This window comes from Saccostrea cucullata, unplaced genomic scaffold, assembly GCF_032062105.1.
Source record: "Saccostrea cucullata isolate Sc308-1 unplaced genomic scaffold, CSIRO_AGI_Scuc_v1 ctg1591, whole genome shotgun sequence".
NCBI classification, from domain to species: domain Eukaryota; kingdom Metazoa; phylum Mollusca; class Bivalvia; order Ostreida; family Ostreidae; genus Saccostrea; species Saccostrea cuccullata.
In genome coordinates this window covers 5051-19897 of record NW_026920303.1, presented here as the reverse complement: position 1 = coordinate 19897, position 14847 = coordinate 5051, and the positions used below count along the sequence as shown (strand labels likewise).

Here is a 14847-nt window from a genome sequence, read left to right as displayed (position 1 = left end):
AGTACAAAATATGCAGAAACAATTAATAGCTTGAATTTTTAATTTCAACTAGGGTATGCCCTTGCGATATTGAACTTTGTTATTGACCTACATTCCGTGTACCTACTATGCATTCGCCACGTGACTGTCCATCGATTGGACAAAACTCCATACAGTACAGCGTAGGTTGTACTATGCTATTTCCATAAATTTTAAGTTCTGTGATAATAGAACAGCTGCATAAAAATAAATTCAGTTTTAAAAACAATGCCCGTTTTTGCACTTCTGTTTTCCGTTGATTTTTCGTAGTAAGCCTTAACAGTGCTGCGTACCAACTGAACTACCGTGACGGTGCACATCATGTTGAAGGAACCAGTATATGAAGGATCTCAGTTAGTATGTTTTGTGCATTTTGCTTGTTGTTGAATAAGATTTTAATTGTTTGAATGCCATTTCAGTTGAAGAACTTAACCACTCCAATTATAAATGCAATATTAAGTTAACAAGAACTTAAGCTCAGCCTCTGTTAGCTTTACTTACAATTTAGGTTAATATTCACTTTGACTTAAAGGCATGATTACTGTGGGTTAACTTCAAGTTTCATATGAAACTTTTATTATACCATGATTTATAAGAGAAGTGTATGTTCTTTTGGCCTTTGTAATTAATTCTTGAAACAAAATCACTCTTAACCATCGCAATGTAAATGAAAGCATCAAAAATAAATGAAGAATATAAAATTTCATCATTAATGAAGTTTGCATAAATGTTGACAAAGAATCACATTCCTAAGAGTATGTAATGCCTCCAAACAAATAGCATCAAGATGGCAGGAACGTTGCTATTTCAATTTTAGGCAATTATGTGGAAGAAACATATTGTTAGATGCATAGGACAGCATATGTCCAACTCCTAAAGGTGATCTCAAAACGATACTGGAGTTCCTTATTTAGAATATTTATGTTGCCTTCGGTCACAGATCTTCCAACAAAATGTTGGCATAACGATGGGTATTAATTATGCTCTTTTATTAGCCGACCAGTTTCTTTAAAGTAGAATCAATTCAAAAACTTCTACACGAGAACAACTCATTCTGTAACCATAAACCTGGCACTTAGGTACAGTACATGGACGAAAAACGCAGGTTTCATGTTTTAGCGTCTTTGTCACAAACAAGGATACTTTAATTCAAGTTTCATATGAAACTTTTATTATACCATGATTTATAAGAGAAGTGTATGTTCTTTTGGCCTTTGTAATTAATTCTTGAAACAAAATCACTCTTAACCATCGCAATGTAAATGAAAGCATCAAAAATAAATGACGAATATAAAATTTCATCATTAATTAAGTTTGCATAAATGTTGACAAAGAATCACATTCCTAAGAGTATGTAATGCCTCCAAACAAATAGCATCAAGATGGCAGGAACGTTGCTATTTCAATTTTAGGCAATTACGTGGAAGAAACATATTGTTAGATGCATAGGACAGCATATGTCCAACTCCTAAAGGTGATCCCAAAACGATACTGGAGTTCCTTATTTAGAATATTTATGTTGCCTTCGGTCACAGATCTTCCAACAAAATGTTGGCATAACGATGGGTATTAATTATGCTCTTTTATTAGCCGACCAGTTTCTTTAAAGTAGAATCAATTCAAAAACTTCTACACGAGAACAACTCGTTCTGTAACCATAAACCCAACACTTAGGTACAGTACATGGACGAAAAACGCAGGTTTCATGTTTTAGCGTCTTTGTCACAAACAAGGATACTTTAATTCAAGTTTCATATGAAACTTTTATTATACCATGATTTATAAGAGAAGTGTATGTTCTTTTGGCCTTTGTAATTAATTCTTGAAACAAAATCACTCTTAACCATCGCAATGTAAATGAAAGCATCAAAAATAAATGACGAATATAAAATTTCATCATTAATGAAGTTTGCATAAATGTTGACAAAGAATCACATTCCTAAGAGTATGTAATGCCTCCAAACAAATAGCATCAAGATGGCAGGAACGTTGCTATTTCAATTTTAGGCAATTATGTGGAAGAAACATATTGTTAGATGCATAGGACAGCATATGTCCAACTCCTAAAGGTGATCTCAAAACGATACTGGAGTTCCTTATTTAGAATATTTATGTTGCCTTCGGTCACAGATCTTCCAACAAAATGTTGGCATAACGATGGGTATTAATTATGCTCTTTTATTAGCCGACCAGTTTCTTTAAAGTAGAATCAATTCAAAAACTTCTACACGAGAACAACTCATTCTGTAACCATAAACCTGGCACTTAGGTACAGTACATGGACGAAAAACGCAGGTTTCATGTTTTAGCGTCTTTGTCACAAACAAGGATACTTTAATTCAAGTTTCATATGAAACTTTTATTATACCATGATTTATAAGAGAAGTGTATGTTCTTTTGGCCTTTGTAATTAATTCTTGAAACAAAATCACTCTTAACCATCGCAATGTAAATGAAAGCATCAAAAATAAATGACGAATATAAAATTTCATCATTAATTAAGTTTGCATAAATGTTGACAAAGAATCACATTCCTAAGAGTATGTAATGCCTCCAAACAAATAGCATCAAGATGGCAGGAACGTTGCTATTTCAATTTTAGGCAATTATGTGGAAGAAACATATTGTTAGATGCATAGGACAGCATATGTCCAACTCCTAAAGGTGATCTCAAAACGATACTGGAGTTCCTTATTTAGAATATTTATGTTGCCTTCGGTCACAGATCTTCCAACAAAATGTTGGCATAACGATGGGTATTAATTATGCTCTTTTATTAGCCGACCAGTTTCTTTATAGTAGAATCAATTCAAAAACTTCTACACGAGAACAACTCGTTCTGTAACCATAAACCTGGCACTTAGGTACAGTACATGGACGAAAAACGCAGGTTTCATGTTTTAGCGTCTTTGTCACAAACAAGGATACTTTAATTCATGAATACCCTTAATTTTTCATAAATGAATACAATGCACGGTAGAAACATCTGAATCCCTAATTCATGATTACGATAATCCTTCCAAATCATCATTTTGTTTTTTAAAAAAAGTAAATATCTGTACACCTACAGAAAACTGACGACGTATTATCAGTTAACAACATTTAGTAGCAGTGAAGTTGAAATAAAAGACATCACAGAGTCGGGCATATGTTTCGTATTTGGATGTTGTAATGACTGTAGACGATAAATGCAAGTAACAACCTAATTGTATGACAATAAAAATGAAATAGCTTTTCCATCGTCAACTTTCCTTATTTATGTAGTATTATCTCCTATATATGGTGTTTACATGTACATCTCCCCACTTATTTTATACTCAAGAACATATTACAAATTCTATCGATCTTTATACCGAGTCAAGCTTCCTAGACAAGATAATAGTAACAACAACCTTGTTTAAACTCAGCATTCCATGAATTTCATGGTTGTTATAATGACTTTGTTAACAAATATAACCAATAATTGGGTCACATCATAGCTGACGTGTTTCAGACCGATTGTTATGTCTTTGTTTATACTGAATTCGATTAGGAAATGTCCTTGCTATCTGATCAACACACAGGACTCACGGTGAGTGTGTCAGTTCAACAGGGGATGCTTTTTTCTCCTAGGCATCTGATCCCACTTTGGAATTACCAAGGGTCGTGCTATTGCCCTGTTAATATATTTGCATTGCTTATAGATTTTTTGAGATCGATCTCTGTTCGATATCTTCACCTTTTTCATTTCAAATAAAGAAAAGGTTCAGATCTAAAGGTGTTCGTTATTTGTGGTTATCGGGGAATTTCTGTTCACCAACATTCAAAAAGACTCAAGCAGAAGACTGTTAGATATGTATACATCAGTATAACATTGATCAATTTAACTTGTCAATACTTGAGATTTACAAACATAATCATAAATAGCTTTTCAAAATTTTTCGTTATATTGAATTATTTCAAGAAACATTGAACTAACAGATGATTAAAAAAAAAAACAAATGTTTGTAAATTACTCATTTCGGAGACAATAGGCATTAGTGTTTTGGTTACCACATTTCTAATAAGGAGGCATTGCATACATAAGTAATAACAAATAACAACAATTTCATAAAATGTAAATGTGTAATTTGAAATTCACATTGTAACCTGCTTAACACTTCTGAGTAAACAATGAAATTATTGCGTAAAACAACTTTGTTTTCCCTTTATTTTCTTAATATCCAATTTTTTTCATCTATCTGTATTGTTTTTTTTAATCTATCAATATATTTTTTATTTATGTGTTGTTCTAAATTTATATTAATTTTTATTTTGTTTTTCGATTTTTTAAATTTACATAATTATTAATTACATTTTTTTTTTATTTTTATTATTTTTTATTTCATTTATTCATTCGATTATTTATATATTTGTTATTATTATTTAATTATTTTATCATTATTTTTTATTTCATTTATTTATTATACCTACCACTTGAAAGGATGGGGTATATAGTTATAGGGGTGTCCGTCCGTCCGCCCGCCTATCTGTTATGCTTTGGGATATCTATATAACTAATACATGTAATATAATATAACAATTACAGAATCATTATTACATAATGCTATTGTGACCTCCTATTTTATTTTTTTATCGGACAAAAATTTAGGGTTTTTCATAGCAAAACATGGAAACTGCCATTCTTTCTATAATATTGAAAGTTATCCATCTCAAATCCACCATTTCTGAAAAATGGTCCGTAAAATTGTTATTAGTGATATATTTACTTAGATTCCTATTGTATTCAAACTATTATTTTATAACAAAAATTGAACATTTATCATGAAATTTTGTGTTCAATTTTGTTTTTCTCTTTTAAAGCGGCCGATGCAGTATAAGACGTGTACGAAAATTTATGTTTCAATGCATGCACACTAATTGAAAGTAAAAGAAAATCGATTCCAATCTCTTTGCTCATTTGCGCTCGCTTCGTGATCGGAAGTTCGTGTGTTCGAAACACGGACGAGACTGGCCTTAGTTGGATAAAAATATGTTGCAATTATTCTATCGCCAAGCACTCGGCACATTGAAGTGAACGTTGCAGGTTCTTCGGATTAAATTTTAAAACGAGGTCCCGTGTCAAGTAGGCGTTGTCGCCCGTGTGGAGCAGTGGTTAGAGCGTGTGCTCTAAAGTCTCAAAGTGAGAAGTTGAACTTAAAACGCGATTGTTAGAATCCCATTGTGGGACATGGAGTCCTTTTGATGAGACATATCAATCGAGGTCACAGTAGGTGCTGGCACAAAAAAAAAATCATTCACTTCTTAATGGCCGTAAAATACTGAGAACATATGTCAGAAATGGTGGCGTCTCCATATGAGATAAAAAGTCTTAAGAGAGACGTTAATTAATCAATCAATCACGATAAAGAACCTCCACTGCTCAATGACCCTTTATGCCGAGTAAAGGTATGAATTTGAAGCCTTCACCCGTGTATGATGACATCTCTATATGAGTTGAAAAAATTTAGAAAGGGGCGTAAAACAAGATATTAATGTACATGTACAATTCATCCATCAATCTCTATTTATTGCTAAAATGAAAAAAAGGAAGATTACACGTTTAACTAATAAATTTTATGTCAATATCGTAGACTAGATAATACATTATTTTCACATTATCATCTTGCTTTTTGGCATGATAAAGTCTGGATGATTTTTATGTTTTGAGCATTATTTTTTCATTTTTTTTTATTGTCCAGTACAAAACTGATTTTCGACTTCGACAAATTATCTTAAAACATGCTAAAAACAAATTTTAGTTATATTATTTTACAAAGCGTGAAATAATGCATTTTCACTAAAAAATTCAACAAATCCCTATCCCAACACTTCAACCTATGTCCCAGGGTCATAAAATTCATAAATGTGGTAGAGGTACCCTCATCATCATGACTGTGCATTTAGTTGAAGATTTTCAAAAAATTAACACATTTCACTTTATTATCAATATAGCCCCTATCAAAATAGCCCCTCATTGCCCCATGTCATACTAAAGCTCGGGGACTAAATGTTTTATAAAGTCGAAAAAAACCTTTTTTGTTCATCATAACTTTGAACTTTGTTTATCTGCTCAACACTAAGGAGCAGACAGGATTATTTAACAAAAGTAATGCATATTCACTACATTATCAGTAGAGTCCCACCCTCACATCAGGCCATCTGACTTAAGAGCCATGAATCTCATAATTCTGGATGAAACATTCTTGTTCATCATAAATATATACTAAGTTTCTTTGCGTTATAACCACGAGCAGAAAAGAGTATTTTCAAAGAAATTATACCTTTAACTGAATATAAATATAGAGCCTCCCCCTTCGCAAACCACAGGGCCATAAATTTAACAACAAAAAAAACCAGTGTAATCCATAACCTTGCACTTATTTTGTTAATATAATACCCCGGAGGAGAGTCATACGGAAAACTCAGTAATGATCATATCGGTCATATGAACTATGTCACTTTTCGTGCTTTTCATATAAAAATTGATTAACCCGATAGAAATGAAAGCTCAATCATCATACAATAATTACATGCATTTAATGATAGACGTGACAGAATGGGGAGAGGGGATGGGTACTTCAAGAATTAAAACTTATTTATGTTGTTTTGTAAAACAAAATTTCTAGTAAAAGAAAATTATTGAAATGCAATAAAATTTTCAAAAAACCACCAATAAATGTATGTGGACTACAGAATCAATGACTGATTTTTTTAAAGTAAAGAATTAACACCTACATGGCAGTTTATCCAATCTCTGATGTTTCTTGAGGTTCATGTTTGCTCTATACTACTATAAAACCGTTTAATTTCAATAGATTTTTAGCTTGATTACAGGTCTTTATCTTCATATTTCATAAACAATCTTTATTCCAGATTATTTTATTATCGTATTTGTATATTTTGACATTAATGATTCCAAATCAATACTAAGGAATCAATTATACTTTTTACTAACAATGTTAAGTTATTCATTTGGCATTGGTAAATGTATGGGGTTTTTCAGATGTACTTAACATATTTTCTTATCATAGTGTGTCCCAGCATTTGAAGGAATATCGACGCAGAGGGAATAAGGAAACATACAAAATATTCTACCTTGGCTAAATCAGTGTTGCATTATGACGTCATAGTAGGCAAGATGACGTCAATTTTAAAAATCAGGTTTTCGTAATATTGGTATTTAGCTATGTAATTTAACTCTAGAAAATGATTAGAAACGTGTAAACATTAACGAAAATAGTATGTTTTTATTTGTTATGCTGTAATAGTCATTATGATTGAAATCTACCACCGATGACGTCATATGTGTATATCAAGTAACTTGGAAATTGATCATGTCGTGTAAAGAGAATTTGGCTAAGACGGCATGTTCAAAGATACGTAAAATGGAGTTTAAAGAAAAATATTGGAAACATTGTGTTAAATTAATATGAAGTTCAATTAATTAAACAGGTATGCTAATTTATTTTCATCGATTATATTCTCTTTCGAAGACAGTCAGCTATTTTACGTATCCCGGTCGGCCTATGGTCCGCCATTCTTGACCAAAAAATGCAACAGAACAACAATAAACTGGATATTTCAAAACATACGATTTGTACAGATTGAAAGTTTGCGTTTTGACAAACTTGGAAAGTGCTGCTAGAATCCCAATTTAAGCATGGTTCTACGAAAAATCTCGATTCATATGTATAAAAGGCAAAACAAAGGGTAAGGTTTCTTGCGAACGTGTGGAATAAATATGTTACGGACAAGATAGTGGGATTCTAGCAGCACTTTTTAGACAAAATAGATGTTTTTCAGCTATATTACTTACTCAAAGAAATTATCAAACTCCGGGGTATTGTTGTTCTGTAAGCCTTTTTATTAGGGAAAATTTTGCTATTAATAGAAGTCACGTGATGCCGTGGCGGTGATGCACGTCTTTGCGTTAGACACGCTTTTATCTGTATGCAATAGTAAATAACAGCTTAGGTTTATAAGTGGTTTTTTAAATTTATTAAACTTAATTTTCTTCAAAAAGTCTAAATTTCCCGAGAAATAACTTATATGCTTCCTTAACATACCCGCGGATTTGTCTAAGACAATATTATCACAGATAAATCAAGTTATGCCGCTTTGAAAAAAAACAATTAAATTTTACAAGGTCAGATAATTACGGATTTTTAACACAATCAAAATTGTTTTTCTCTTGCGCCATTTGTAAGCCTGGTAATGCGGTGAAAAAAAATCAAGCTTTAGAAAGTCATGAAATGAATCTTTATGCAAAAGGGGAACTGCGTGCATGTCGCCTAAGATTAATTATTGGTCAGCTTCTAAGGAGAGTATCATCTGTGCTTTTGATTTATGTTGTGGAAATTATCCTTTTGGGATCTACATGTATTTCGGTGGAGGCACAGATGGTTTTTGGCAGAACACGTCACACCCTGCAAGGGTTGGTGTTCACCTCGTCAACCTGAAGCACGAGGACCCCCTTCGCCCATGCATAAGTATTGGAGAAGTATTAGAAATGCAGTGATTGTGCAATACCATGATTAAGTATTTTGGTCATTATAAAAAACAAACAATGTTTGTTTTCTTACATATTTGGAGAAGCTTTATAATTATTTTGTATCCATATGACATTTTGGATTAGGCGCAAACTTTTATAAATACAGGATAACTGGCAGTGTAACAGGGCAACTCATTTATATAATTATATTTCTTTCCACATATGTACCCGTTACCACAACATGGATTCTCCTTATGATTTGTTCTTCTGGTATTAAGTATAGCATTTATGCACAACTGTTTAGTATAACAGTTTTTACTTACTTGTTGATCTTCAGTAAAGCATCACCCTATATATGCTCAGTATAGCATAATAACCTCACTCTAAAGATGCTCAGTATAGCATCACTGCATTATTCTTTAAATGCTCAGTATAGCATCATATCATCACTCCATAAATGCTCAGTTTAGCATTATAACATCACCCCATAGATGCTCTGTAAATGCTTTATGCTTGGTGGAATATTTGAATATTACTAATGCTGTCGGTTGAAATAGAATAAAATAATTAATAAATAACAAGTGGTAATGCTGGCTTTGTGCTGATATTAATAAATGCAAGACAGTGCAGAGAATTATATTTAATCATATTTATTTTATTACAACGATGATAAATTATGAATTACTTTTATTTTTCAAAAAAATAATCGGACACAAAAAAAAAAAATTAAATTAATTTTTAAAAATTGAAAAAAAATTTTAATCGGCATCATGATCCTCTTCTGAAATTCAGCAAGGGATAAATAACTAGATGGTGTTGAATAGTTTAGAGAAAACATTCTCTCCGAGGGCCGAAGGCTTTAAGAGTTATTTATCTTATTTAAAAAAATTCCCTACTTTGGGCCCCAAAGAAACATTTACCCATTCAAATATCAAACTTGCTATTATACAGTAGGATGTAGCCCATTCAAATACCCAACCCTGACACAAAACAATAGCCTAATCGAACACCCCTTTTATTCATGGACTAGTGAGCATGAAACTAAATGGTGCTGAACAGTCATGAGTTCAGTCGAAGAATATTTTTAAATCCAATGTAAATTAGAGAGGTTCAGATAGTGTTTTATATACTTTTGACCTAGAAAGCCGAAGAAAACTACAGAATTTTGAATTTTGGAATTTGTCATAACATATCACAATATGATGGATTGTGAGGAAAAGTGTTGAATTCTAATGGAGTTCCATTCGACAATACTTGTAATAGTGCTTAAACAGATGAAAGAATTGGCGGTGTTATGTTGAACCTGCAATTAAAAATTCCACATCAAGATCTGCACTAAAAATGGTGTCGGAAAATAGATGGGCTGTTGTTTTGGGAAGTACGCCGGAAAAGAATGAAACAGATCAATCTCGGATAATCTGAAGAAATTTACTGATAACGGACCCTGAAATAATATTCAGCAATAAGAAGTGATATAGTTTAAGATTCAAGGTGAAAATGTATTATTGATTCAAAAGGTGATGCTTTCAAAATTTTAGATCGAAAACATTCCTAAAAGTGTGCAAAATTCGGAGGAATAGTTATTTTTGTCTCTTGTCGCTAGAATTTTTGCTAAATAATTTCGAAGTTTTCTTTTAACAAGATAAAATTTGGCGTTTATCATGTTTATGGCGTTATTAATATCTACAACGTCATTTTGAACGTAGTCCCGTTTACAGTACGCGTATAAATATATTGACCTATGGCATATGCAAGAATTAAAAGGTGATAATGATACAAAATTTAATTTTATTCATCATTTATTTTATTGCGGAGACATATTAGAATGACCAGCAACTTATTTTCACTAGTATTATGTACAGTCCAGTCCAATACGAAAAATCGTAATATTACTAAAATTCGTAATATAAGCAATTTCTAACTCTTCTAAGAGTTACTTCCCTTTTTTCTGATACAACCTGCTTGTTATGTTTCATGAGAGATTATACGTCTCTGGTTTCATCAAATCATCGTGGATATGCATGCATTTCTTTGTTTTGATGCATTTGATCCAAGTGCATGCAGAGTCAGAGCCTAGTGAAAGTTGTACAAGTTATATCCCGTAACATCTCGTTGTTGGAGATGGGGGTCTGATTTTTAGGGTAGACTTCGGGAAAAATATAGGGAATTCGGATATTATAGAACACTATGACAAGTTTTAGGATACATTGAAGTTTTATGGAAAATTGTTCCCATCCCTGGGAAAATTCTTATATAAGAATAATAAAACAAAATTTTCACTCACCCATTACTATTGTTACTTTCTTCTTGCATTTTCATACTTTTCGATAGTCGTCACTGACCAAGATGACCACGTGATACTAGTACCATTGGGGCATAATGTATTTCTGACGTCATACTTTCCTTAACATCATTCAGTTTCTTTCAATGCTTAATTTTGTCTTACATTACGAAAACTCGTAATATAGTCTCTCACAACATGCTATATTATGAGTTTTCGTAATTTAACTATATTACGAAAAATAGTAATGTAAGAATAATATTACGATATTCTGTAATATTACGATTTTTCGTATTGGACTGGACTGTATTATGAAATTCATATTCTGATCACAAAGTCAGAATGAACGGTATAGATAATCCTCGTGCAGCGACCTTAACATGCAGCGACAATGTTCAACCCGAGTGAAAAAATATTAGTATCTGTATTTTTAGGCAATGCATGGTCAATAGGATTTCAGGCATAAAACAAAAATTTGATCACTTTTTTAAAACGGTAATAAAATCATCACTATAATGAGGAAATATGTGGCAAAGGGGGGAGGAGTAACCTGCAAATAGATGTTCTTTCTATATTTGTCGCAAGCCATAGTATATGGCTCTAAATCTCAAGCGTTTTTTTTATTTCGAATTTTCTGAATTAGATTTCAATATGCAAAATGTAAAACACTTGCATTTAGCTTTTACACGTTGAGCTTTTGTCATAAAAAAATATAGAAGAAATTATACTTGTAAATTGTTTACAGTGTTTTGTAAGTCTTAAAATCCAGGTGTCTGAATAAATTTGATTTTTAAACGCATTTCACATTTTATTAGCAAGCAAAACAATGCGAGTACACGATATTTAAATACATAACAATCAACCAATATTAATAATGATAATTTAAAAAAAAAAAAACAGGAAAACACTTGTAATTAAATAAAACTCGTTTTTAGTGATGAGGATTAATTTCAATCCTGAAAAGTATACGCATAATTTTTGACTGGCTTTGATTTGAAGTCAAGTTCCCCAGAGTTTCAAATAACGTGCGTACATACAATCCCTCAAGTTTCTCGCTAAGCAATTTTTTATTCATGATAAATTTCTTTCTGCAAGCCTTAACTTTTACGCTGATTTATTCTAATTGACTTTTAGCAGTTAAGATACACTTCAAATACAATTTATTGCTTTTATTTGGTATTGTATTTGATTAGTCCTAAAACATTACATATAATAACATCAGAATTTAGACTGAAATATAATTATAAACATGTACGAGGTTTATGTACAGAAGCATGCACTTTGTGTTGAATCTACTTTTAAATTCGTACAGACTTGAAGTCATTTGCAGAGAATTAAACGGGAAACAACGTGAAGTTGCCTTAAGCTTTGTGACATAACTGACGTCATAATCAAAAGTGCACAAAACAACCGCTCGAATCGTAAAAATTGTGTACCAAAATTGATGACAAAAGCAAACCCGCGACCAACCTTAAGACATACTTTGAAACAGTTACTTACAAGAGACATGTGTCTGTGGGGATGTAAGTAGGTTTTTCAGTGAATCCTCTAAAAGTACAGTCCACAGTCATCCCTGTACAAATGTAAGTCCTTCCACATACACAGGTATTAGGACAGGCTTCTGTCACAGGTTCGTACATCAGAACACAGAAAACTAACGTCCACGCAACCAGATTCATTTTTTAAATCAAGGTGTCTCTCATCAATCTGTCAACACTAAGCAAACCTTTACTGCTTTATGAAAATAATTTTTTCCGGTTTACTTTAATGAGGATACATTTTAATGATGTAGAGTGCTTGCCGGAAAGGAATGCTTTTATCATGTGTATTTTTATTTCATTTTAGATAAGCATTAGGTAAATACATAGAAAACGAACTTGCATTATAAAAATGACAAATATTGTTTCTTTGCAATCTAAATTAATTTGATGAGCAAATAACATATCTAATATTTGTTTAATCTGATTAGTGTATTTTTTCTGCATATCGGAATATTGTCTTTTTATTATTTCTTTTTCTAACGCACAAGAGAAAATAAGAAGAAAAAATATAAATCAACGCTGTTAATCTTCATCTTCAATAATAATACTCATTTTGAAGGGTCGAAAATAAATATAGCAGAACAATTTTCAACAATACTTAACAATAACCGCTAAAGGCTTTCATCCTCTCTCTCTCTCTCTCTTGAGAGAGAGAGAATAAGAGAGAGAAGAAAAGGAAAAGTCATTCGTTCTTTTGATTGTTTTTTAATGATGAGGATACTTTTTCATTACATTTACAACGATATTTCATCCGGCAAAGGGCTTGCAAACATTAAACAAGTGTCATATCATGTCTTTTTAATGGATATTAATTGTACCAAATAATGCAAAAAAAGATAGATAGATCATACTAATTATAGTAAAATAAAAATACTTTTTTACTTTTCGACATCGATCTCGATGCAAATTACGACTCTTCCGGTTTGTACAGGACTTAATCCACAAACAAATACATACACCCGCTATTGTGTTATTAAATATGAGCAATTCAAGAAAAATGTTTCATGATTGGATTTTTTTACATATCCTTAAAACTACTTTCAAGAAATATTTTACTAAAAACAAAGAGAAAATATTATAATTGCCATGTGTCATTTTTGTGTAAGCATGATTTTTATATTCAACAGTCAAAATATTTAGTGACCAATACTATATTAAGAATTTCTTTTACAACACGTTCAAGCTTTACGTGATGAAAATAGAATTTGATATCCAGAAAATAATAATTATTAAGTTAATTAGTGTGAAAACTGACTGCAGGAAGTATGTAGTATGTTGTGTTATGTACAGAGATCAAGTGGTTGGTGAATGTCAATTGAATGTTATTAAAACGTGCTAATTAAATTAGCGGAGTGAAAAGACCATCAACAATTTAATTCTATTGTACCAACCAACTATACGACCGGCTAATTTGTACTTTTAGACAGCTGTTGTCAAACAATATTTTCGTCTAGTCGGAGAATATTTTATGTTTAAAATAAAAAAAAGGAGCTAAAATGTCAATGCCTGAAATTTGAACAAAACAATGTAGATATAAAAAATTCTAAGGCATATTTTACATCTAACATTTTATATGAGTTTACAGTATGCATGAAGGATATGGAAATAACGAACAGTATTCAATCTCAACGTCCATTAAACAAATATACAAAATAAGAGCAGAGCAAACACGGACCTCCGAAACATCAGAGGTGGGATCAGGTGCCATGGAGGAGTGAGCATCCCCTGCCGACCGGTCACACCCGCCGTGTGCTCGTTGTCATAATCAGGATATAACAGAAAAAATCCGTGGTCAATTCAGTGTATAAATAATGGACTAACAATTGGTATGAAAAACGTCAGTCAGCATTTCATTCAATGATAAATTGTATTTGCTGACAAGGTCATTGTATCGACCATAGAATTTACGGAATGATGACTTTAAATAAGACTGTTGATATTCTTGTTTCATCAACTTGCTTGTCAATAATTTACCTCGTTTAAGAAATTGTTCATACGAACAGCATGCTCTTGCATATCGAATCAACTGAGATATAAATACTCTGTATGCAGGTGATGAAGGTATATTGCTGCATAAGTAAGGGAAGTTGACGATAGAAAAGTTAAAGTCATCACGTTTATCATATAGCTTGGTTGTTAGATTACCATTAGTGTCTTTTTCAAGTAAAATATCCAAGTATGAAGCAGAAGTGTCGGACTCTGTGGTATCTTTTATCTCAAGCTCAGCAGGATATATCGTGTCGACGTAGGAATGGAAATTATCATTATTAATTGACAATACGTCGTCGATATATCTAAATGTCGAGTTGAAGGCCACAGCAAGTGTTTTCTTCTTTTCACGTAAATGATTCTGCATAAATTCTGCTTCATATGAATATAAAAACAAGTCTGCTAATAACGGAGCGCAATTTGTACCCATGGGAATTCCAATAGATTGTTGGAATACCTGGACTCCAAAAACCACATAGATATTGTCAATCAGAAACTCAAGCATC

The 14847-nt window shown here is 32.0% G+C and overlaps 1 protein-coding gene across 1 annotated transcript in view; it reads right to left on the bottom strand.

Moving 5' to 3' along the window:
* Positions 1-12513, bottom strand: part of LOC134246621 (leucine-rich repeat-containing protein 3B-like) — a 60483-nt gene extending 47970 nt beyond the window's left edge. Inside the window, exon 1 of the mRNA XM_062729002.1 lies at positions 12312-12513. Coding sequence (XP_062584986.1) covers positions 12312-12490 — 179 coding nt within the window. The 5' untranslated portion in view covers positions 12491-12513. The remainder of the gene's footprint in view (positions 1-12311) is intronic.
* Positions 12514-14847: the final 2334 nt, after the last annotated feature.